Genomic DNA, 25,516 nt, shown 5'->3' on the forward strand with positions numbered 1-25,516 from the left:
ACTCTTGATCTACCACACTTGCAGGAATTGAAATTGCATGAAATGAAATCTACTCTAAGGGATCATGTGTGCATTATCAAATCAGAATCCTATGAAATGAATAATCAAAACCACATGAGATAAAATGAAAGCAAAAACAATCATTCTTAACCTCTAAATATGAAAGCAAATAAAAAACAATCACTCTTAACCTCTCACACAAGAAAAAGACATAAAAGAAATAAATCTTAATCTATGAGAAACAATAAATCTTAATCCATGAAAAACAATAAATCTCACACATTATAAGTGGTCAATCCAAAAGCATGAGAGATGGAAAGTTGAGAGGCTCCAAATACAAGCATAACCAAATCAAAGTGACATCGCTCATGAGTATGGTGCCAAATCCAAATTCTATATTCAAAACATGAGCATTTCCCCAAGTTTTTACATGCATTTCAAAGGAGAAGGCTCTCCTATTTATACAAAAACATAAAAAGCTACCTCATTAATGGAGGTCCACTATTCTCTCCCTAAATCCCTAGAAAATCTCTTAGAGTTACAACTCAAATAGGTAATGATGAGACACATATCCTCTTTGACCTTTATCCAAATCTTCTTCCATATCTTGAAGGGAATTCGAATTTGAGCATTGGAAGCCACAAAAGGGTGCCTTGGAAGCTTCCAAATGACCTACACATGTCATGAAACTCAAGCCACTTTTAAGTATTAGCAAGTATATGCCATTTTTCCAAATTTTAACCATTTAATTCACTTATAATACTAGAAATCATAAACTTTTGGAAACGCAAATGGAACCCATATAATTATGAAAATGGACGCTAATGAAAGGTTATATGGTCATGGAGTTGTGACATGTGAGCGAAATGGTGGTGATAAAGGTGAAAGTGGATGATATTTTGAATACATTTCAGAGACTCTACAGTCAATTTTGACTTTTGGGGTTTTTCCTTGGCATCCGCCAAATCTGGTGTTCTCTTATCTTGGCTTGTATTCTGCATTTTTATTTTATGTACTATCTACATTTATTGTCAATGTGATTTATGGTTAATATGATTGTTATTGGAAACTAATTTGGAAATTGTCATTGGGCTGCTTAAAAGTACATTGAAGTAATTGTGCTAAGCATAAGAACATACCATTGTTATTTAAACTTAAGAACTTGTGACCTAGGCCATTTTTTGCACATTATTTTATGATTAGAAGAGCTTGTAGGCTAAAATAGGACATGATAGAGAACATATATATTAGAGATCTCATTTGATCACCCATCATCATTACACTTGGAATTTTGGTCTAATAGATGAATTCACTCTTGTTCTCTTGTGGAATATTTGGATCTCTTAGATGCATTTTGACATTTGGAGCTTATTCTTGGATATATCTTGGAGCTATTCTTTGGATAATGGAAGGAATTCTTGCATGTTGTTTTATAAGTGTTATGCGTTACTGAATATCTATTTTTCTATGTCTAATGTATGAAATTGTTGATTCTAGGTCATGATAAAATTATGCCCTAATTTGTTGAAAATTAATGGAATTGCTATTTAAATTAATTTTGCACACATTACTCATGTATAACATGTATTGAATAGTCCTAGTGGTGAACTCATTGTAGCTCTCCCATAAAAATCCATTTTTCATTGAGTGGGTAAATGCTTGAAATTTGCTTGCTAGAGCATCAAATTTCGACCTCCTTGAAAACAAGTTTAGCTAACCTAAATCATCATATACTCCATTCTCCCAAGGAACAAAGCAATATTCTAACTTGTTGGTGATCAATCCCATATTTTATCCATCATTTCCCTCTCTTAAATTCAGTCCTTTCAAGGCTAGGGCTAGAAACTAGGGCTTAGGGCGAAATTCTAAGGAAGAGGTATTTTGGTGGTTGGAGAGCCTAATCATCATGTTGGTAGGGTTTACAACAAAACTTATCAATTTGGTGGGCATCCATTTCAATTTCATCCATAAATTCTCTTGCCCTATGTGTTTGCCCTAAGAGGGAATTCCTAGTTTTTCTTTCCTCAATTTAATGACTTTATTGAAGGTTTAATGAGCCTTGTATTAGCTAACATACATTACAAGAAACCTTTTCTCCTTGCCTTAACCTTGAGTTACTCTAACAATTGCCAAATCTATCAAACCCTTGATCTTCAGCCTTCGTTCTAGGTCTCTTCATAGAAAGTGAATTGCTTCCTTGAGAAGCCTTGAACCTAAATTGTGTCTTTCTAAAGGACCTCCTAGTGAGAATGTTTCTCACTTGAACCCTAGAATACCTTTATAAGTAATCTCTTTCTCAACATGATGCCTTATGGAAAAATATGATCCAGATTATCCACAGTGTCTTTTTCATCATGTCGATGTTTCGAACCCCAAAGGGGATCCATCATCAAGACAGAAATTGATAGATTGAGAGAAGAATTTGCCAATCTAAATAAATAAATAAATACCTACTGTTAAATTAAAGTAGAAGCTGACTTATTTCATTGTTTTATTTATGATGCCTTCTCTTGACCTCCCTATACAATCTAACCATACCACCTTCTGTCGCAGGAATAGTAGCATAGGATAAGTCTAACTAAATGCATCCTCCAAGATCAGCTACAAACTTTCTTGATAACATCATTCCCCACACATCAAGTACATCTATAATGGTGATATCCATAGTAATTATCATGCATGGGAAATTTGCCAAGCAGACTTGCAAATCATTGATTACACTGAGGACTTCAATTTTCTTTAAATCCATGGAACATATATTATGATAACATTGTGATATCCTTAAGTTCAATTGGTCCATAACTTTCTTAGTCATGACAATGGTTGAAGCCCCAAAATCCAACATACAATTGTGTAGCAGGCAATCATTAACTGTCAAAGTCAAAAAGAAGGGATGATGATCCTCATTTGTCATGTAGCAGTTTAAATCTTTTGACTTGATTTTCTCGTCCTTATGGTGCATATCAACCTTATCTGTTTGGGAGATGCCAATAGCCTTAACAAATGTCACTCTTTGAGATGGAATTTTTAAAATCTCAAGGAGGGGGACAAAAAACTTTGCATTGTTTATCCATAAGACCCAATCAATCCTCAACCCTGACTGATAATTTTTAGAAGCAACCTGCTCCTTATTCTGATATTTACTTTTCTTTCAATAAGTATATCCCTTGCTTCGAGCAATTTCCAAGATTTTCTCTTGAGATGGCTTTTCACCATACAACTGTGTAATAGGATCCTTTTCATCACTAAAATTGTTGATGGTAAAAGATGAAGGGATCATTTCCATACAACAATTTCTTCTTGAGAATCTTGACTAATTATACTTATCGCTTCACTTGTTCCTTCATCCAAGATCCCCTTAGCAATGGCACATGAATTCTCATCATCGAAACTTTCACAAGGACTGCAGAAAGGCAAAGGTTGATCACCAACATTGGTGGATTACAGCAGATTTTGCAGTCTATGTTCAATTGGAGGATTCTTCTTTGGCCATGTATTATTATTACCCCTATTATTATTATTTCTAGGTTGCATATTCTGAACTTGAGATCTTTCCATTTGAATTAGCCTAGCCTACATGGCATTCATTTTTTTGGCATGTTCAATCTTCATTTCCTTAATCAATTGAGTTAATTCTTTAATAGGATCATGCTCTACTTCCTTGACTTATTTACCTTTAGCTTTAACTGGACCTCTTTCAAAACCAGAAATTTCAGACTTCCAAGATGCTTTATTGTCCTTTTCCAATTCTTCAGCTAAAGTTTGAGCAGTCTTTAAATTAGTTGGCATAGAACGTCTTAATTAATAAGAAGTATCAACCACAAATGCATCCAAATAATGCTCTAACAGAAATTTATCAGTTGGTTTATAACAGGGTTGCGGGGGAGCACAGCCCCCCCCCAACGTCACTGCTCCAAATTCGCGCTCCGAATTTTAAATTTTATTTACTCACAGAAACTGACATTCACTCGTGTCATAAGCAAACCCCATTTCATGCACTCTGACAAATTCACATTTTTGCTCCTACATGTCACTAGGTTGTTTTTCTTTTTGAAAGAATGTTGGAAATGTGGAACGAACTCCATGTGCAACAATACATTGCATTTCACATTAAGCTTTGATTATACTCTATTTGTCTCTATAAAATTCTATGTTCCCTTTCAAAAAATCATTTGAATATATCCACATGGGTTTTATCAAATCACACTTAATCTGGAATTAGCATATGGGCACTTAAAATTTAAAGTGTAACTCACATAAATGGAATGGTGAATGTGCACAGAATGGATGTTATGCCTGTAATTTGGCACATTTCTTGATTATATGGGCATATTCTGAATAATATGATTGTTATTTCTTCTGAGGATTTGAATAAACTATAACACTAACGAACATCGACAATACTTAGAGTGTTTCAGATTATGTTCATAAATGATATAATCCTCATAGTGGTTCTGAGCCTTACATTCTCAAGTTCTTTGTATAATGGAATTTCATTGACTTGTTTAACTTTGAAGGCAGATGATGGTCATTTAGTTTGTGTTACACTGAGGGAGATACGCCCAATGCATAGCAGATCTATGTTCCCCGCAGTTGGCCTTTTTTAGGGTGGATTCGTTTCCGAAAAAAATCCAAAAAAATTGCATCCTAAAAAACCGTTTCCAGAACGAGATCCGCCGTTTCTGAATTGTTGGTATGGTTAAAAACATTTTTCCGGTGTTTCCAAGCGGATCGTACGAGAATCGTACCCGTTTTCAGAACGGAATCTGGGAATAGGCAAAATCCCTAGCCCTTTCAAGTAACTTAGTTTCTAAGTGAAAAAAATGTTGACACGCAGAACGATGACTTTATAAACAATTTTTATGTTTTTTGGTTTCATTTTGCAAAAAAAGGGCAAGTGAGCGAGCAAAGGAGGAGGGCAACAAATCAAATAGAGTGAGAGAGGATAAAACCGACGGTATTTAGGGTCCCAAGCAAAGAAATTTGGATTTTGGACCGAGATTCCTCAACAAGGCTCTATTTTTTTGTGTTTTCTCCTTGTTTTTCCTTGGGTTTCAGTCACCCATTTATTTTCCATGATTTTGCTAGCACAGGGAATGTGTTTTTTTTCCATTATTGTTTCATTGAGTGGAGAAGGGTTTTTATTGTCAACAATTCAAAATGCTAATTATTAATTTTATTTTTTTTAATTCTTCTCGTGCCCTAGGTTCACTCTTACATAAAGAGTTCAACAAGCATGCCAAGACATTTGGACCTTATCTAGGAATATGGTGAACACGAGGCTCCGATAGATCAAATTTGGGTTGCAAGTTGTGTTGGAAGCATATGACAGGGGGGGTATTCCAATTGTAATTCCACCTTGCACAAATTCTAGAACATGAAGTAGGACTTTGCCCAAATGCAACTCCAAAAATCATCCATAAAGCCCTCAAATCATTAGAAGATATGGAGTCAACCAAAGTGAACAGGGAAGCTATAAAGACTCTGTTAGTTTTTGTAGCATCAAATGTGTTCTAGCCACGAAATTTTGTGGAGAGGCTAAAATACATGAGATCTCCAAAACTCAAAAATCATTTCTAGAAATTGCACCTAGAGACGACTCAATTAGATTATTAGTCATTTTTTATATATTTCCTAACTCTGAACTTAGAAAATATGATTTAGTTAATCAAAATTAATTATGTCATGATGAGAATGTTCTAGAAAAGTACATGGATCGATCTCTAGTTAATTCGAGCCATCGATTAAGATTTAATCGTGGTCGTTGAAGCCTCAACAGAGGGTTATAAGAAGAAAGTCGATGGGGTTTGGAGAACACACTTGAGAGTTCGATTTTGCTGAGAATTTGATTTCCAAAATAGTAGCTATGTGTCTCCGGAAGTGAATCAGTGAGGTCAAAGCAGTGAGAGGGGCAAAGATAGTGAGGTCGGAGAATGTTTTTCCAGTTCCAGTGAGTACATTGCAGAGAGGCAGTGATTGCCACAGAGAGGAAGCACAAAGACAACACAAAGCCCTCTTGGGGAGATTTCTGTTTTGCTGGGGAGAAGTCAAGATTCTAAGCCAGAAGCTGGGCAAAGGGTTTGGAGGCAAAGAGTATCAGTTTCCTAGATAGCAACTTACGAGATAGTGAGAGGAGACGTAATTCTGAGCTTGTGGGATGCAGTAACTGCGTAGGCTGACGCAATGACTTTATAGAGGGAGTAAGGAGCAGCTCAATTCAAGCTTAGGTCAGTGTGGGATCGCCTGTGGAGTGAGAAATTTTTCTCACTAGTTATTATTGCCAATTATTTCTCTGTTTGGATTGCTAGTTTAAGCATCCATAGTTTGTACTCAGATTTTCACGATTGCATAATATTAAAACCCTTAGCGGTTGCACCGGTTTTCCCGAGTTGGATTTTTCCGGGGACTTAGTCCAAAAAGAATGGTGTATATTGTGTGTGTGCATCTATTTCTTTCGTCGTTTTTTATTCTTTCGCGGTATTTTTTGTGAAGGTTGCAGTGTATTTGTTTCGATATTTTCCATAGCACACAACAAACACTTTGTTTAATTAAATTAACAAATAGAAGAAATAACATTAGTTGTTGCAATAGGATTCGGGGTTAGCTGAATTTTCACAGACTCAAATGGCAAGGGGTGGAGTGGTGGCAGGTGACATCAGCTTCTATAATCAACCCCATAGTTGCTTCATCATTTTTTGTTGCCAGATAAACACTTGGTGCACAACCATCTATCAAGTCAACTCTTAAAAAAAAATTGACAAGCTAGTTCTATGGAGTGACATTCCCTTCAGCATTGTCGAGAACAATCCCTTTTTCCAGCCTATGTTTGATGCCATTGCTATTGTTGGCCCGAGGTACAAAGCTCCTTCCTCTGATGACTTGAGAGGGCCTATTCTTCAAAATGAAAAGGCCAATTAAACTACAAGATTAAAGCAATTCAAGGCATCATGGGCACACATAGGATGCACTATGATCTCAGATGGTTGGAGAGATCAAAAGGGTAGAACCCTTATTAACTTGTTGGTTAATTGTCCCAAGGGGATAATGTTTATGAAATTTGTTCATGCATCTGTACATATCAAAGATGCACGATTATTATGTGATTTGTTGGATGTGTTCATTTAGGAGCTAGCTCCACAACATATTGTCCAGGTCATGACGGACAATGCTGGAAATTATGTTGTCGCTGGCAGGATGCTTCCGGAGAAGCATCCTAACTTGTTTTGGACACATTGTGTTGCACACTGTATTAATTTGATGTTGGAGGAGATAGGAAAAATTCCTTTTGTCAAGGATATTTTTGAATCATCAAGAAGCATTACAAAATTTATATACCATCATGCATTTGTGCTTCATTTGATGAGAAGATTCACCAATAACAAGGAGTTGGTGCACCCTACTATTACACAGTTTGACACTAGCTTCATATCTCTTCAATCTCTCTTGAATTCTATGTGGGATGTGAAGAGAATGTTTCTTTCAAAGGAGTTGCATGCATTATCATTTAGCCGCAAAGCAAAAAGAGAGGTCATATGCAAGCTAGCTTCATACTATGAAAGCTTTTGGGTAGGAGTGCAGAAGGTGTGTACCATTACTAAACCTTTGGTAAAGGTTCTTAGATTAGTTGATGGAGACAAGCCCACAATGGGGCCAAAGAATCCATTCATAACTATCATGAGGATAAGGTGGATGAGGAGTTTGAGAAACAACAACTGATATGGAGAGTGATTGATGAGTGATGGAACAATACACTCCATTGTCCCATTCATGCTGCAGGGATCTACCTAAACCCCGCATTTTCTTACTCCTCTAGTTTTATATTTGATGTTGAGGTCATGGATGGAATTTTTACTTGTGTTAAGAAGATGAAATCATCTCCAGCAGAACGTGCAGAAATTTCTAAAGAAATGGAGATATACAAGATGGCAGGCGACACATTTAGCTTTGACAAGGCTATCCAGAATAGGACGACCAAAATGTCAGGTAAGCTTTAGTTTGTATCAAATTTCATTATCTCTTCATACTTTGCTTCAACTTTCAAGTTTCAACTTTTTTCTTAAGTTTCTCTTATTTGTTGTAGATGTGCTACAGAAGCTACGGTGGCAGAAAACCCAATCTCCAAAAGCTTGCCATTCGAGTGCTCAATTAAACATGTCGCTCCTCTGAATGTGAGTGCAACTAGAGAGTATTTGAAAAAATACACACCAAGAAGTGCAACAAGTTAAAAATTTTCAAATTATTTTTTCGAATTCATTAAATAATAAAAATTAATCGCATCGCAACAGGAGTGTATTTGAAAAAATACACACCAAGAAGCGCAACAAGTTAAAAAAATTCAAATTAATTTTTTGAATTCATTAAATAATGAAAATTATAATTTATTATTTTTACAATTATTAATTTTTAATTTATGACCCTCATACAAGTTGGAGTCCCAAAACCTTAACGAAATGGTCTATGTCTACTACAATCTCCAATTGTGGGTGAATCAACTTCAGTAGACCTCTAATGTGGAGGTCATCTCATTGGATGGGATTGACACCACTGTTGCATGGAGGGTTGAGACCGAGAGGCCTGTCATGGAATCGACCCCTAATTGGTTAGAGGTACTGAAGGAGATAGCAACTGCAGGGGAGAGGGTGGAGGAGGAGGAGGAGCAACATGAGGAGGAGGTGACACCACCTACTATCATCACCAGTAGAGGACGTGGTCTACCTCCTCCGGCTCCTAGTTCTTTTAGAGGACTAGGAGGTCCAATGCTAGCACCAGGGCCTTCTTCATCTAGAGCAAAAGCTATTATATTTTCTCGCAAAAGGTGCAAAGGAAATCATTAGTTACTTGGTGGTTCATTTCATCATATATGACTCATGCTATAAGATATACTTATTATATTTTTGTTGATATTTTGAGGTTAAATCAAGATTTTTCATTCAGGACATGATTCACTATTATGTGTGATGAAGCACTAGACATGTTACACATCTTATATATTAGTTTTTTTCTAAGTTGCACAAAGCGCTGAAATGTTTCTAAGTTTCCAAAACAGGTACGTTTAGAAACATCACCTCCCAAAAATGGAAACATCAACCGAAACGTCGACTGAAACGTCATATGTGTTATATATATAAAAATAAATTTATGAATAAGTGAAAAACATATTATCTTGAAAGAAAAAGGGAATAAGACCCATAGATGACAATTTAGAAGGAAAACAAAATCTATACTAACTCTCATAGATGATTACATGATGGTCGAGTTTCAGTCGAGTTTCAACTGAGTTTCAGAGTTTCAGGTACGGGTACGGGTACGTCCCGAAACGTCGGGTTCCTTGAAGTTTCGTGCAACATAGGTTTTTTTTCATATTTATGTGTCAACATATTTATTTTATGTTGAGGATGCTTTAGAATCTTAGATACTAAAATTGAAAAATAAAATGAATAATTTTTTAACTTTGCTTTCGATTTTTACGATTTTTTCTTTTTCCGGACCCTTGGTGATTTTATCCCGATTGCAATGTTTGCGACATTGGTTGAAACTACTAAACCTAACCCAATAGAAAGACAAACGGTTGCACAATAGAATTACAATGCCCACATACTAAAACCATGCAATTGCAAGATGTAACTATAATAAAGTACAAGTACAGTAGTGATGTCAATAAAAAACTGATCAACAGTAGAAAATATTACCCCTGCCAAATGGCACCTCTCTTTTGTGAAATACTCCAGAACAACCATAGAATTCATTGCAACATCAACCAACCAAACTTGAAATGCATGATTAATTGAGAGATCTCATCTGAAGGAAGAATTGGCTTTAGAAACTGATTAATTAGTTATATTCATTGTAATATCAAAAAACAAAACAGAAATGCCTGAAACACTCACTGCAGATAGATTCCAATGGAAAACTGCTTAAGAGAAAAAGAACTCGGGGTCTCAGTCATGTCAACTCTCCTGAATTCCAATTATTTATCATATGCATCACAGATAAATTATGTAATGTCCTCCCCAAATTAAGGACTAATGAGAGACAAAGTAGTCTATCGATCCCCGTAGGCTATAGTTCTCAATAAAGGGAAAAACCCCAAAAATACCCAGGATTGGGCAAGTTTTGGGGGCAGTTAGGCAAAGAAACCCAAAGTTAAGGTTTGAAGTGTATCTTACTCAATCAATTAAGAGGAGAAACCCCTCTAGAAAATCTATAAATACAAGAGGGATGAACTCATTTGGATCATCATCATTGTGTGGATCAATTCATTTGTTTTTGAGCATTAGCTCTAAGGGTTTTAAAACCCCTTTATTCTGGTCAATTTCGGTGGTGAAGGAGTCCACCCTAGTTGACACCATTCTATCTTTCTCTCTGTTCTGGCACAGGAAAACTATCTAAAAAAGCAGTGAAATTATGTCGGTTCTTGATCCTTGTTTTGGCACAGGAATACCAATCTGGAAGGGCAGTGAAACCCTGCTTTAATACAGTTCTGGAAGGGCAGCGAAACTCTGTTTTAATTCCTTGTTCCAATCTGGAGACAGTGATGTTTTCCCATCTTGTTTCCCCTGTTCTGGATACAGAAACCCACTTAGCTAAAACAGCGAAATTTGTAGCAGCCTGGCTTATGTCTTGGAAAGGACAAAAAGGGCTCCGTGAGTGACATTGGACCAAATCAAAGTGCTGTGAGGGAAAACAACTGGATCAATTTGAATGCAGTCTCTAAAGGTGAGCCAGAACCATTTGGAAGGATCAGAAACCCTCCGAAGAACCATTCTGTTCAACATCTTGTAGGGACAAACCACCGTAAGCACTTTGGGAGGCACTGGACTGTGGTTTTCTGAAGGAGAGAAGGTACCCTAAGACGAACAAAAATGGAAGAAAGTGTGTAGCCCTCGCAGAAGGTGGAGCTAGGGCTTGAGGTGTTGAGTGAAGCTGATATGCAGCCTGGAATTAGGTGCAAACCCTGATTTAGCTTAAAGGAGGAGTGCAAAGATCCTGTACTGGAACAGACCCGAAAATTACAGTGACTAGGGCAGGACTGAAGCAGCAGATCTAAGGCAAGCTAGGGTATTTTGGTTTTTTGAAGTATCCAGTCGGACCACTGTTGTATTGATTGATTTCATTAGGTTCTGTGTGGATTACATTGGTCATATTCTCCTGTTGAATTTCAAACTTGAGAATTTATATTGGACTGGTTGATCTATCGGATACTATTGGCTGATCTGTAATGTTGTGCTATACTGTGGACTGTGGATGTTAAAGTGTATAACCGCACTAGAGTGTCCCTTGTGAATGGGAATGAAAACTGTTGAATATAAAAAACCCTAGCTGTTCAAGAAATAGCAATTGAATTGATTAGGTACTTTAGAGAAGAAAAATTGTTGCTACAGGATAAAATCCTAGGGTAAAATTACCCTAGTACGTTACAAATTAGTTTGCATAAGTTATACCTAATGTTATCATCCTTTGCCATTATTGCAAAGGGATTTCCCAGACAAATGCTGAAGGGAAATTTTATGTTTTTTGCCCTCTCACAAATATTAACATATTGCTTATAGTTATCAAATTCCAAACTGTAAATGTACAATACTATGTCAGCAACTACTGGGGCAGAAACCTTCAAATGAGCTAAATCTTGGGTACAGCAACCAGGGAATTCTACCCATCTAAGTCACAATGGTCAAAGTAGATAATCACAAACTGTTGTAGGGCAAAATGCTTTAAGAAAATAGGACAAAAATTGTTAGCAGAAATCATATTAATAATGGTTTATGCCGCAATATTGAAATCATTTAAAAATCGCACAAAATCAAACAAGCAATGGTATTAGAAAAGCTCACCTGTATAGGATTTAGAAGAATATATAAACGTCTTCTCAAAGATGCTCCATCTTGAGCCCCACTCTTCCTGTTAGTGAAAACTAGTAGTGGTCTGGCATCTTGGGGTAAATCTACCAACTCATACCTCTGTTTTCTGCCAACAATTTGTGAATGACTATCATTCTGATTTGCAGGCATTGGACTTGATCTATCTTGTTTACTTCCTGTTCCTCTATCACTTACCATATTTGGGCTTGATTCACCTCCATCTGTAAAACCATGGCATTTTCCATCCAGTTCTGTCAATCCATTGAGGATTGGAGGTGAATCTCCTGTACCATCTGTACAGGTATCAACAGTGCTATTACTATTGTTGCTATCAAGAGAAGATGCAGTTGAACGTTTGCTTTTTCGCCTCCTCTTCCTGATTTGTCCTCGGACAGAGGATGCCAATTCATTCGCTCCATGTGTGATGGAGCTCAGAAATCCATTGGCCTCGGTCTTCTTATCCAAATCTTTCACACAAAGTGGGGATAAAATGAGTCTTTTGTAAGGACCCAAATCACAAATATCATCTGATTCTGTCGCCATGTTTGCATGACATTCAATATGCACTAAGCGCTGGCACCACATGCAACGCCAAATTGGAGATGCCAGAAGAAATGATCCACTGCACGGTTCTTCACAATATGAGCAAAATGCATTTTCCTCAGTAATATCCTCCATTTCTGTCCATCCTTCTACCCACTGATGAAAAAGCTTTGGAGAACCTGCCATGGCTACACATTTGCAATCCTTAGATGCATCCTTTGAACAGTCTGAATGTGCTTCTACACCACAAACAATGCAGTGGTGTATGGAACAGCTATAAGTCACCACAGGCCCCAAAGGCTGCTGTGGCAGAAGAGACTTCAGACAAACGCAACAAGTTGAATGTTTTCCATGGGACCCAGAGTCTTTATCCCAAGTGTGACTCACAGGAGGCAACAACTTTACTTTCACTTTCTTTTTTGCCTTTCTTGCCACTTTCATCCAGTGACTTTTTTGCCATTCTAGAATTGCATAAACAAGAGCTATAACTCCAACAACTATAGTAGTAAACCATGCCAAAATGAGTATGCCTGATTCTTCAAATTTTGTAGAAGGATACAAGCGCAATAACTTTGGCATCATAAGATGCCATATTTCTTTAAACTTATCCATTCTTTCAGGAATTCTACTAGCATATTTCATTGAAATAATATTGCTATTGTCTTTAAGAGAAGAAAATTTACAAACAGGTTTTGACTCTTTTGACTGCTTCTTCCATGGAAAGAAGGCAGTCCTAAAAAAACTTTTGTATCCACACTCACCACTAGTTGCTGCAGTAGCATACCTTGGCACTGTTATCCCCTTAACTTGGAGAGAAATGATTGATTCATCAAAAATGCCCACGAAACTTCTAGAAGCTCAACTCTTTCTCATGTGCTTTCATACAATCTAACCAAAAAAGCATGGAAGATCCCCCTAAATGTATGATAACCTTGATCAGTTCACCAGATGGCTTCCTCTAAACTCTTCAAAGAATTACTATTCGTTTCTACAGAAAAATACATCACATGCTATGGAATTGTCAGGCCAAAAGAGCCATTGAATTTGAAAAACAAAAGCCAGTTGTTAAGATTGCAATGGAACTATGAACAAGACTAATTAAGCCAAGAATGTAGTTCCACCCTAGATGGGATCATATCTGCCAATACAAGGAACACATCAATAAGAAATGTTGTGATGAACAACATTAAAAATAATATTGCATTTACTTGGAAATTTTGAAAAAGTTGCAAGACTTACAGCCAAGGGCCTGAAAGCCTCCAATTTTCTTCAGAAACAAGATATGCGATTATAGTATATATTGTACAATGTCAATCATAAACTTCTTCACACCTCCAAATGAGCACCTGATTCAATATAATACCACAGCACTGCTGACGCATATGCCAAGACCATCTAAATGCTCCCTGCAAAAAGTATTCAATGTTACAAAAAGAAGCTTTAATTTCCCTATAATTAATTACATAGTTTGAAAATTCTTATTGCATGGCACTACCATTTCCTCCCTATGCATCACATAAAAACACCTATGAAAAGAAAAAAGAAAAAGGCAAACATCAAGACACCAGACAAGCCCAAAAATCCTTCAGCTTATAGACATTGCTGCCAACATCAAACTTTAACCAAGAAAATTGGGCAAACCAAACGTTCTGCAAAAATCATATAAATAACCATCAAATATGGTTCATACATGTATGCATGTGTAAATGTGAATTTTTACTGCTAATATGATTTAATGAAATGTAATGTATATTTATTAAAAGAAAATTCAATGAACGGTGCAAGCAAATTTTGCTTTTCAGGCCTCAAAAAGATATCCATTCCATTACTCTCAACATCAAATTCAGATGAATTTTACTCCAGGAAAAAGAGAATTGGTTTGAATAATATGCAAAGATGGAATAATATAATTTATTAATGTCCAATAAATTACCATGAAGATGGGTCAAAGGGACTTGGAAGTATAATCAATGATACAAAGCTGTAGGAATGCACTGGGCTACTCAGAAAGAATAACAAAACAACACAGATATACAAGAAATGAAGAATATATGAAAGAAAATAATAGAAGAAGAGAAAGAGCAGAGATCTTCTAGATGTCTGCAAGACAAGATAAAAGGTAGAAAGTGAGGGCAAACAAGTATCTTCTGTGTCGTTAATCATCAATCATTGAAGAGAACTCAATACACTATTGACTAAAAGATGGCTCTCCGTGAGCAAGCAAGCAAATCAACATTTCAAGTGTGAAAAAGTTATCCAGTACATTAAGGTTCGCAATTCAGGAAAATTTCACTGCACGGATAAATGAATTGGCTTGAAAAAATGCAAAAAAACTTATTTCGTTTTCAAAAGTATATTTAGGTTTCCAGCAACCATCAACTTTAGTCCTAAAATTCAGTTAAAGTAGAATGATCCAAATGAACTGTAAAAAGCAAAATATATTTTGTTATGGCAACAAATTTTACTGCTAAAAGGTAAATTTAATAAAACACTATTTATTAAGTGGACTGAATATTTACTAAAAGAAAAATATCTCAGAGGAACAAACAAATCAAAAACTCCAGGAGTCAGAAAGTTATTCCGTGCATTCATGTTTATATTCAATACATTCACGGTATTTCACCGTACGGATAAATAAATTGGCTTGAGGAATATGCTGAAAATTGTATTTTGCATTTAAAAGTGTATTTGACCTTCAAGCAGCCATAAAGTTTAGTGCTAGGATGAACTTTCTTTTCCTAGAAAACCCTCTCGGGAAACTCCCGCTCACTTCCTCATATTTGCAAATGGTACCGAATGTGAACCCATTGGTGTTAATTAAAGCACCTGACCTATCAAGGACATTGAGTGAGCCATGCATATAGATAGACAACCCAGAGAATCAACCCTGAGACCTCCTGCATGAAGCTCAAAGCACTCAACCACTCAAGCTGGCCCAGCAGGCTACTGCTGCCCTGAACTTATAGGAAGATGATACAAATTTACTACAAAAGCACGAACCCTTTTCATTGTATCATCTTCCTATAAGTTTATAGCAAATTTGTAGCAAAGGGTTCGTTTGGGCCAAAGGGTACGAATTTGCTACAAAAGCACAAACCATTTGGACCATGTAGAAATCATATATTGCTGGCTAAACTTGTATCACCTTCCAATAAGTTTAGCAATGATTTTGAATCGTTTGGGCCATGGAAATCATATATTTCTTGTATTAAAGTCATATTTATGTCAAAATTACCATTTTACCAATATAAACTGTGATATTTCATAACAGATTTTGATTTACTTCAAAATGATCCATTCTGACGGTAGAAAATGAATATTTGTGACATAATGGTCCAATTTAGCCAGAGCAACCTAGAAATTTTGCAACAGAAAAAAGGTTACTGCAAAATTATCCATTCTGACAGTGGAAAAACGAATATTTGTCTCTAAATGATCCAATTTGGTAAGAAACTGTGAAATTTTGCAACAGAATAAAAGTTACTGCACAATGAACGATTATGATAGTATAGAACAAATTTTTAAAAGTTACTGCGCTATGATCGATTATGACAGTATAGAACAAATTTTTATGTCAAAATGATCCAATTTACCTGGAGAAACCTGAAATTTCATGATAAAGTAAAATCTGCTGCAAAGTGAAAATATCTGAAAGTATAAAACAAATATTTATAATAGAATGAAGATTTCCACAAAAAAATTCCGGATGGAATTGTGTATAAGATTAATATACCGTGGACAGGATATTAATCATATACACAGTTCCATCCGGAAAGGACAGGATATTAATCCTATACGCAGTCCCATCCAGAATTTTTCTACAAATATTTATGACAAAATGACACAGTTGGGTTGAATTTTCTCCAACTTAACTGTACATTAATTTTGAAACGTAGAACAATCAACCTGTCATCAGGAATACCAATATAAGCTTTGTAAAATGAGCCAATTCAACCAGAGTTTCATAACAGAATCAAATGTACACCAAAATGATTTTTTTTACAGTAGAAAACGAATTCTTAAGTCCAAATGATCCAATTTGCTTAAAGAAACCTCGTACCAAGTTCACTGCAAAAGGACCAAACTGACAGTAGAAAATAAATATCTATGTCAATATTATCCAATAGACCCAGATCAAACGTGATATTTCGTAGTGGCTAAACTTTCCTGCAAAATGATACAATCTGGCAATAGAAAATTAATATTTATGTCAACAGGATCCAATTTAGCCAGTGGAACGGTGAAATTTCACAACAGAGTAAACTTCACTGCAAAATGGTCCATTCGGACAGCAGAAAACGAATATGTATATCAAAATGGTCCAATCTACCTAGAGAACCGTAAAGTTTCGTGAGAGAGTCCAATTTGCAGTAAATGGCCTAAACTAACAGTATAAAACAACTAAAATTAAATATAGCAAAATAATCCATATAACCAGATTAACAAAAAAAAAATAATGTTGACCCAAGAGAGTAAGTCTATGATACCAGGAGCTACCAGCAGTAAAAAATATTGAAGCCCAACAGATTGTTGACACCTAATCCTTGTGATTGGGTGAATTATTGTAAATAGATAAATAGGAAATATGAACAGTCATCGGGAGACGAACTGAACAGTCTCTCCCTCATGTATATAATGAGGACCTACCTGATGGAATAAGACAGTCAATTATTTCTGCCTAATGGAGTTACTGCCTGGCCTGACATGGTATCAGAGCCAGCTCCTTTTTAGCTCTTGTCCCTTGTAACTCCCTTGTCTGCTCTCATATACCTGCGCTGCTCCTCCTTACAATTAGCTGCACCCTGTCTGCCATATTCCTTTTATACAGACCTGCGCCTGACATTCACTTGAACGATGAAACGTTTCTCTGTCTGACATCACCTGCGCTCTCATTGTCTGCCATACCTGCGCTCTCTGTACCTACACTCTCATTGTCTGAAACCTTGCGTTTCAATCACATCGCTTGGGTTTGGCTTTCCATTGACACCGCTTGGGTTTTCATTTCCTTTACCTGCAATATTGAACGCTGTCACATGGAGGAGTTGCGGTGAGCGTGGTCTCGTTTGGAGTCTGGTGGAGAAGCGAGGTATCGTGGAGATGCCAACGCTGAATATGTGATTAATGAACGTTGGATTATTAATACAGTTATAGTTTTTCAGTTATACGCATATAGTTGAACGTTGTTACAGTGATAGTTTTTCAATGAAAACGCATATAGATCTGTTAATACGCATATAGTTTTGGGGAAATGGTGTGATTTGAGGTCAAATAAATCAGAGTGGAGCAACGAATATTAACACAGCATGGCTATGCGTGGTTATGTTATTGTTAATGGACCTGATATGCGTGGTTATAATACCTGATATGCGTGGTTATGTTATTGTTAATGGACCTGATATGCGTGGTTATAATACCGGATATGCGTGGTTATGTTATATAATAAAATGTTACTGAATGTTTGGTGGAGGCAGAACGTCCATGATGCGTTGAGCCCTTTTAAAAGGAGGTCGTATGGTATGAAGAATTGGACTTGTATGCTGCGTATGCATTGATTTTTTTATTGGTAGCCGTGTACGTTTTGAAGGTCATTTTTTCTCTGTGTATTGAAGTTGTGATGGCCGTGATTCAATGGGTACATGAAAACCTTGTGTTAGAAGTTTTAGTGGACGATAATGCCCTTTGAGAATGCCCTTTTGAGTACATTTTTTACTGTATATTGGCAGAAGTATTTTTCTATCAGCAAAACTATTTTTTTTTACAGAATGCATTCAATCATATCCATGGTGGGAATAGTTCTCACTGGCAAGGAGAACTATCCTGAATGGTCCCGGATGATAAAACACACCCTCATTTTCAATGAGTTGTGGAAAGGAGTGTGTGTCGGAGACGGAGACAATGACCCAATACAGCCTACCTCAGACAAAGAGCTCGTCATTTGGGAAAACAAGAATAGCAAAGCTTATGCTTTAATCGCAGCATCTGTAAATGAAGAGGTGAGTCGCCATATTTCGTCATATTCAACTGCCTTTGAAGCCTTACAAAAGCTGAAAGAACTCTCTAACTCACATTCTGCACTTGAAGTTGTCCAACTCATGATTAAACTCTTCACTCTTGAACTGCAAAATAATGATCCTCTTGCTCTTGCATCTGAAGTAAAATCTATAATGCATGATATCAAATCCACTAAGGTTGAATTGGATATTCCTGTTATTGCTTTTCTCAAGGCACTTTATCCTACTTACTCCAATTATCTTGAGTCACTGCAAGCAAATGGAAATCTCAAAGATATAACCTTTGACTCTCTTGTGAAAAAGTTTGCTGAAAGAGAGAAAGCTTTTGGAAAGAAGACAGCCCCTGAATCTTCTGAAGAGACTGTGTGCCTTGCTCATAAAGAAAAGCATCATGCTCAAGATTCTACAAGAGGAAGAGGTGGACGAAGAGGAAGAGGAAGATATTTCAAAGGCAGGGGGGGCAGACATTCTCAAAGAGAAAAGGCAGATTGCACTGCATTCGCTACAAAAGAAATGGATCACATGATGCCTCTACATGCAAGCTACCATGGGACAAAATTGAGCAGAAAAGAAATCAACGGAACGATAAAACTGATGAAACAGACAAAGGTAAAGCACCTGAATCCGCTCACTATGTTGAAGCACAATGTAACATTGGAGTAAATAAAGATTTGTTTAATGCTTCACTTGCTTCTTGGAAAAATGATTGGTTGCTTGATTCAGGAACAACCTGTCACATGACTCATAGAAAAGATTTTTTTGAAGATTTCACTGACAATGTTGATGGAGCAGTATACTTTGCAGATCAATCAAAAATCAAGCCATCAGGGCTTGGCACAATCAGGCTTAAACTACCTGGTCTTCCAGACTTTCTTCTGGATCATGTTCTATATCTCCCACAGCTCAAGAGAAACTTGTTGTCCTTGGTCCACATTCGCCAGCAAGGTCACTCTATTCATATGTTTGATGGCAAGCTTGAGGTAAGAAAAGCATTTGACCACTCACTTTTCATGAGGGGAATAGAAGAAGAAAGGCTTCTCAAACCGCAACGAACCTCTGCTCATGCACAACGTTTCTCATACAATTCTCATCATGAAGAAGGTACACTTCCATCAAGTTTATTATGGCATGCTAGATTTGGACATTTGAACCATGACAGTCTCCGCTTGTTGAAGAAAAATGGTGTTGTTGGTTTGCCTACAATTCCTAGGAAATTTAAGCAATGTGATGCTTGCATTCTAGGAAAGCATAGCAAACAGTCTTTTCATGATTCACATTCAAAAACACATAGGAAGCTTGAACTCATTCATTCAAATTTATGTGGTCCAATCCCTGTTCCTTCTGCAAATGGAAATAAATATATCATGACATTTATTGATGACTACACCAGAATGTGTTGGGTTTATTTATTGAAGAACAAATCTGATGCTTTTCAAACATTCAAGAATTTTCATAAATGGATTGAAAATGATGCACAATCTCATATTGGGTCTATTCGCACTGATAATGGAAAAGAATACACATCAAATGAATTTGAAAACTATCTTCGCCAACATGGGATCAAACATCAAACAACTGTGCCTTATAATCCCCAACAGAATGGTGTAGCTGAAAGAATGAATAGAACAATCTTAAATATGGTACGATCCATGCTTTTCTTCAAAAATGTAAAGATAATGTTTTGGGCTGATGCTGTTCTATGTGCTGCATATATAAAGAATAGATGTCCATCTAATGCTATAAGAAACAAGACTCCTTATGAAATGTGGTATGGACATGTTCCTTCGGTAAAGCATCTCAGGGTCTTTGGTTCCACCTGTTATGCCTTGATACCAAAGGTACATAGAAACAAACTTGGTGCTAGAAGTCGTAAGTGTATCTTCCTGGGGTACTCAAACACCTCCAAAGCATACCGCCTCTATGATGAAGTAAATAAGAAGTTTGTTGTATCTAGAGATGTAATTTTTCTTGAATCATCCAAAACTGACAATGTTGTTGAGCGGCAACTTGATCGCTTGGATAGATTCGCAAAAGCAAAATCATTTCAAGAATTTGATAATCAGATTCCACATCTTGAAGGGGGGATTCCTATACTAGATCAACATGTGGAATCTTCTTCTGAAGAACACTCTCCCCGCATGAAACTCCAACAACGGATGATGCTTTAAGTGATGTAATTGATAGAATTGTAAGACTCAATCTTGATTCAGTCCCAACTCAATCAACGGAGCAACCTAGACCATCTCAGAAAGGTCCCCCAAAGTGGCTGACAAAGACACTTGAAAGTGTTCATCCTGATGAAGTTGGAAAGACAGGAACCAGAAATTGAAACCGGCAAAATGGAGGTGATGTAGATGACTCTAATTCACCTGTTGATATGGATGTTACTTATGATTGTGAATTGAACTTGTCTATAGATTTTGAACCAACTTCCTTCAAAGAAGTTGCTTGTCATGATGAATGGAAAGAAGCGATGCAAAAGGAGTATGATGCCCTCATAAAGAACGGCACTTGGAAGCTGGTTGATCCTCCATTAGGAACCAAACCAATTGGCTGCAAGTGGGCCTACAAGAACAAGTATAAAGCTGATGGCTCACTTGACAAGCACAAAGATAGGCTTGTGGCAAAACATTTTGCACAGATGGAAGGGGTCGATTATGAGGAGACTTTTGCCCCCACAGCAAAATGGGCTACCATCCGGACACTCTTTGCACTAGCAGCTCAGAACGGTTGGAAAGTCCATCAAATGGATGTAAAAACTGCTTTCTTGAATGGAGATCTAAAAGAGAATGTTTTTATGTCCCAGCCTAAAGGATTTGCTGTGAAAGGACATGAACATAAAGTATGCAAACTTGTGAAGTCCTTGTATGGCCTCAAACAAGCACCGCGAGCCTGGTATGAAAAACTAACTGAGCATCTTCTGAAACTCAATTTCAAACATTTTGATCTTGATGATGCAACTTTATTTGTCAAGAAAGTTGGCAAAACAGTTGTATATCTTGTGGTATATGTAGATGATCTTTTAATGGCAGGAAACAATGAAAGCTACATTGCATCCATAAAGAAGGAATTGGGGAAAAGTTTTGAAATGACTGATTTGGGCTATGTTCATTACTATCTTGGCATTGAAGTAACCCAACATCCAAAGTCCATATTTCTTTCTCAAAAGAAATACATTGGAGATTTGTTGAACAGGTTTGGCATGACAGAGTGCAATCCTCTTACTACTCCAATGGAACAAAACTTAAAGCTCACATCTATTGAAGGAAAAGAATTTGAGGATGCAACAAAATATAGACAGCTTGTAGGAAGTCTCAACTACCTAACTACTACTAGACCAGACATTTTGTTTGTTGTTGGAATCCTCTCCAGGTTTATGCAAAAGCCTTGTGAGGGACATTGGTCTGCTGCAAAAAAAGTTCTAAGGTACTTGAAGGGAACTCAAGACTTTGGAATCAAGTATACACAGGTGGATGACTTCAGCTTGATTGGATACTCTGATTCAGACTTCGATGGAGACAAAGAAACTAGGGTATCTACTTCAGGATATGCTATGAGTCTTGGATCAGGAGCTGTCTCCTAGAGATCACGCAAACAATCAGTTCCAGCAGATTCCACAACAGAAGCAAAATACGTGGCAGCAGCTGAAGCAACAAAAGAAATTGTGCGGCTCAGGAAAATTCTTGAAGATTTGCAGGTAAAACAAGTACAATCAACTCCACTCATGATTGACAATACCTCTGCAATAAAGTTGGCCAAGAACCCAAAGTTTCATGATCGAACGAAGCACATCAATACTAAATATCATTTGATTCGACATCATGTTGAGGCCAAAACAATCCATCTCCGTCATTGTTCCACAAATGAGCAAATTGCAGACATCTTCACCAAAGCGCTTGGAAGGGAAAAGCTTGAACGATTCAGAATGATGCTTGGACTCACCAACATCCCTTCAGATTAAGGGGGGAATGTTGACACCTAATCCTTGTGATTGGGTGAATTATTGTAAATAGATAAATAGGAAATATGAACAGTCATCGGGAGACGAACTGAACAGTCTCTCCCTCATGTATATAATGAGGACCTACCTGATGGAATAAGACAGTCAATTATTTCTGCCTAATGGAGTTACTGCCTTGCCTGACACAGATGATCAAATAGAGTAGGTCAAATGGACTATGAAGCATAAACAGAGATCATAAGCTGTAGGATTACACTACAGTACTCCAAAATCATAAAAAACAAAAGAAATACAGGAAATAAGTAATATATCCAAGTTTTATAAAAATAATATTAAATATTAATTAATTAATTAGTGGACGAAAGATCTACTAGATGACTATAGGACGAGATGAGGAGGAGAAAGTATCTGCCGCATATCAGTAACTGAGGCACTACAGAAACCGCAAAGTTCCGCAACAGAGACAAATTTAATGCAAAAACGATAGAACCTCACCGGCAAAAACGCGTATTCATGTCCGAATGATCCAAATTAGACAGAGAAACCGTGAAATTCTGTAACATTCAAATTCGCTGCATAATGATCAATTCTGACGGTAGAAAACGAATGCTTATGTCAAATCAATCCAATTTACACAAACAACCCATGAAATTCATAATAGAGTCAAGTTTACTGCAAAATTCTCCATGATGACAGATGAAAACGAAAAACTATGTCAAAATGATCCCAATTAATAGGAGAAATTGTGACATTTTCGTAGCACAGTGAACTTCATGGCAAAATTACCCATTCCAAAAGCAGGAAAACGACCATTAGGGCGAGAATTTACCTGCAATGTGCACCGTGCCGACGTGCGATCAACGAAAACGCGCTTATTTTGCTTCTCTTATTTTTAGTTTTCCAAAGCGACCTTTCTTCCATCTTCATTCTCATTTTTCTCGCAGAGTACTCTGGAAGGGCGTAACGTCCATCGGCCGCATCGTAGCCGTCGGCAGTGAATCTGAATCTCTGCGGGATGATAGGAGCCGTCTGTTGCTGTCCTAAATAAGTTGGACCTCGGGCGCCGCTCCTGATATAGGCTCTCTCGTTCAAGGCATGACCATATGACCAGCTGTGAGGGTTGATTTGGAAAGACTTTAAGCACCTTTGCCACGTGGAGGGATGGGGAGTTGGTGGCGAAGCAGATTAAAGACAGATTCGTTACTTCGAGTCGGTTAGGACATTATGGTTCCGCTTTAATTGCTGAGCTGTCATATTACCCAATCTTTTAATTGTTGGCTTATGGGGCACTTTACTTCTCGAAGCCCCCTCTCGAAAACATTGACCCTTGCCTTTCTCCAAGAACACGGGAAGAGTTTGGGTTTTACTTTGATGTGATTGCTTTTATTTTATTTTTTAATTTTATATTATAAAAACGTATGAGTATATCTTTATTTATTTTATGGGATTGAAATGGATTTATGGTTATAAGTAGTTTTTATGGCAGTTGTCTATAATGAGATTTTTTTGGAAGTTTTTCGGTAGGTTTTTTGGGTTAAAATCTGGCAGTGATTTATTGGAATCGCAAGTTTGATAGCTAGTTTCTACACAATCAAAGTGTCTCAGGGATTTTCCAGGATGCTGAATCCAAATATACAGTTAAAAACCATTTTAAATAATACAAATCAAAATTTAACCTCGATTTTTTCCGTTAGATTTCGTCACCAAAATCTCTAAAAAATCACATTATAAACAACTCCGTCTTTATTAATTAAATTCTCTTACCAAAAGAAAAGAAGGTATTTGATATTGAAATTAATTTCATGCATAATGTAAAAGTGAATATGGGTTGGAAATATAAAATTTTAAAAAAAAATTAAAGCATAAAAAAGGTAAGGGGAATGTAAAAGTGAATATGGGATGGGAATATAAAATTAAAGAAGAAAGAGATTATATTATCTTGTAGGGTCGTTGTTGAAGTAGGAGCTCTTTATGAAATTAATGTAACAGTTGTGTTAGGAAGAGGTATGGAATAGATATCTTGATTGTATTATAAGTAATCTTATGTAATCAACCAATTTATATTGATATAAATTAGTTGTTTTAAAGTTATTAAATTTATAATATATTTATTTTAAAAAAAAAATTGTGACTAGTAAAATGGGGCTGGCGTCAATGGGAATTATTTTACTTGTCAATTACACAGTTTTATTCTTTTCTCTATACCACGTATTAGAAATTGTAATTATAATGGAGGCATCTTTGAGAATTATAATTACTCCATTAAAAATTGTAATAATGAAATTTTGAAAGATTTGGAATGAGAGTTTGTTATTTTGGTGAAGTCATTTTACAATTGAATCCATAGAAAATAAATAAATAAAAATTTATTAGGGTGAAATAGCTTTACTTTATACTTTATTTTACTTGTTAATTACACAAAGTTTTATTCTTTTCTCTATACCACATATTAGAAATTGTAATTATAATGGAGGCATCTTTGAGAATTATAATTACTCCATTAAAAATTGTAATAATGAAATTTTGAAAGATTTGGAATGAGAGTTTGTTATTTTGGTGAAGTCATTTTACAATTGAATCCATAGAAAATAAATAAATAAAAATTTATTAGGGTGAAATAGCTTTACTTTATTTTAAAAAAAATTGGTAAATTAAAAGCTTTTATATTATTATAAAAAATTCAAAATACAAAATTGTTACATTCGGTTCACATTGATGATGTTTACAATCTCTAGGGAATTCAGGAAGATACAGTGATTATGCTTTTCAACTATTCCCATAATACAAAAGAAACTAGACATACTAAATAATCCTTACAAAACATAACAGAAGACCAAATTTACTAATAAACATAGTGGTCATTAAGAGTTAGAAGAAGAAATAGTAGCAGGGTCCTTAGCACCCAATCCTAGAGGAATAGTGGTATCGGAGTTGCAATGATGTGTCCTTCCACATGGGCCAGCGTTGCATCAAGCCTATACATGGTGAAATGTTGGTTCCTCAACATCCTTTTGATGTCCTCAAGAGAGACGAATGCATTGTATCCCACTTGTTTATGTTATAACACCAAACCAAGCAAAGTCTTCATATGCCAATGAAAAGCAGTAGAATTGAGGTATTGCTTTGTCCATCCCCTAGTGTGC

The 25,516-nt window shown here is 36.4% G+C and overlaps 1 protein-coding gene across 6 annotated transcripts in view; it reads right to left on the reverse strand.

The window, feature by feature from the left end:
* Positions 1-23,462, reverse strand: part of DGK1 (diacylglycerol kinase1) — a 182,432-nt gene extending 158,970 nt beyond the window's left edge. For 2 of the 6 annotated variants that reach the window (XM_089374252.1, XM_089374258.1), the window contains exons 1-3: positions 23,203-23,462; positions 13,641-13,807; positions 11,832-13,539 (exon numbers count right to left, since the gene is read on the reverse strand). In XM_089374252.1, the coding sequence (XP_089230378.1) occupies positions 11,832-13,043 (1,212 nt within the window). In that variant the 5' untranslated portion in view covers positions 13,044-13,539; positions 13,641-13,807; positions 23,203-23,462. Of the gene's footprint in view, positions 1-11,831; positions 13,540-13,640; positions 13,808-22,868; positions 22,946-23,202 lie in introns of all 6 variants that reach the window. The other 4 variants (XM_089374253.1, XM_089374254.1, XM_089374257.1 and 1 more) reach the window with 4 other exon arrangements.
* Between the last annotated feature and the right edge of the window lie 2,054 nt (positions 23,463-25,516).

The sequence above is a fragment of the Pinus tabuliformis genome, chromosome 8, assembly GCF_031772625.1.
Source record: "Pinus tabuliformis cultivar Carrire ecotype Pingquan chromosome 8, CPIR1, whole genome shotgun sequence".
Classification (NCBI taxonomy): Eukaryota; Viridiplantae; Streptophyta; class Pinopsida; order Pinales; family Pinaceae; genus Pinus; species Pinus tabuliformis.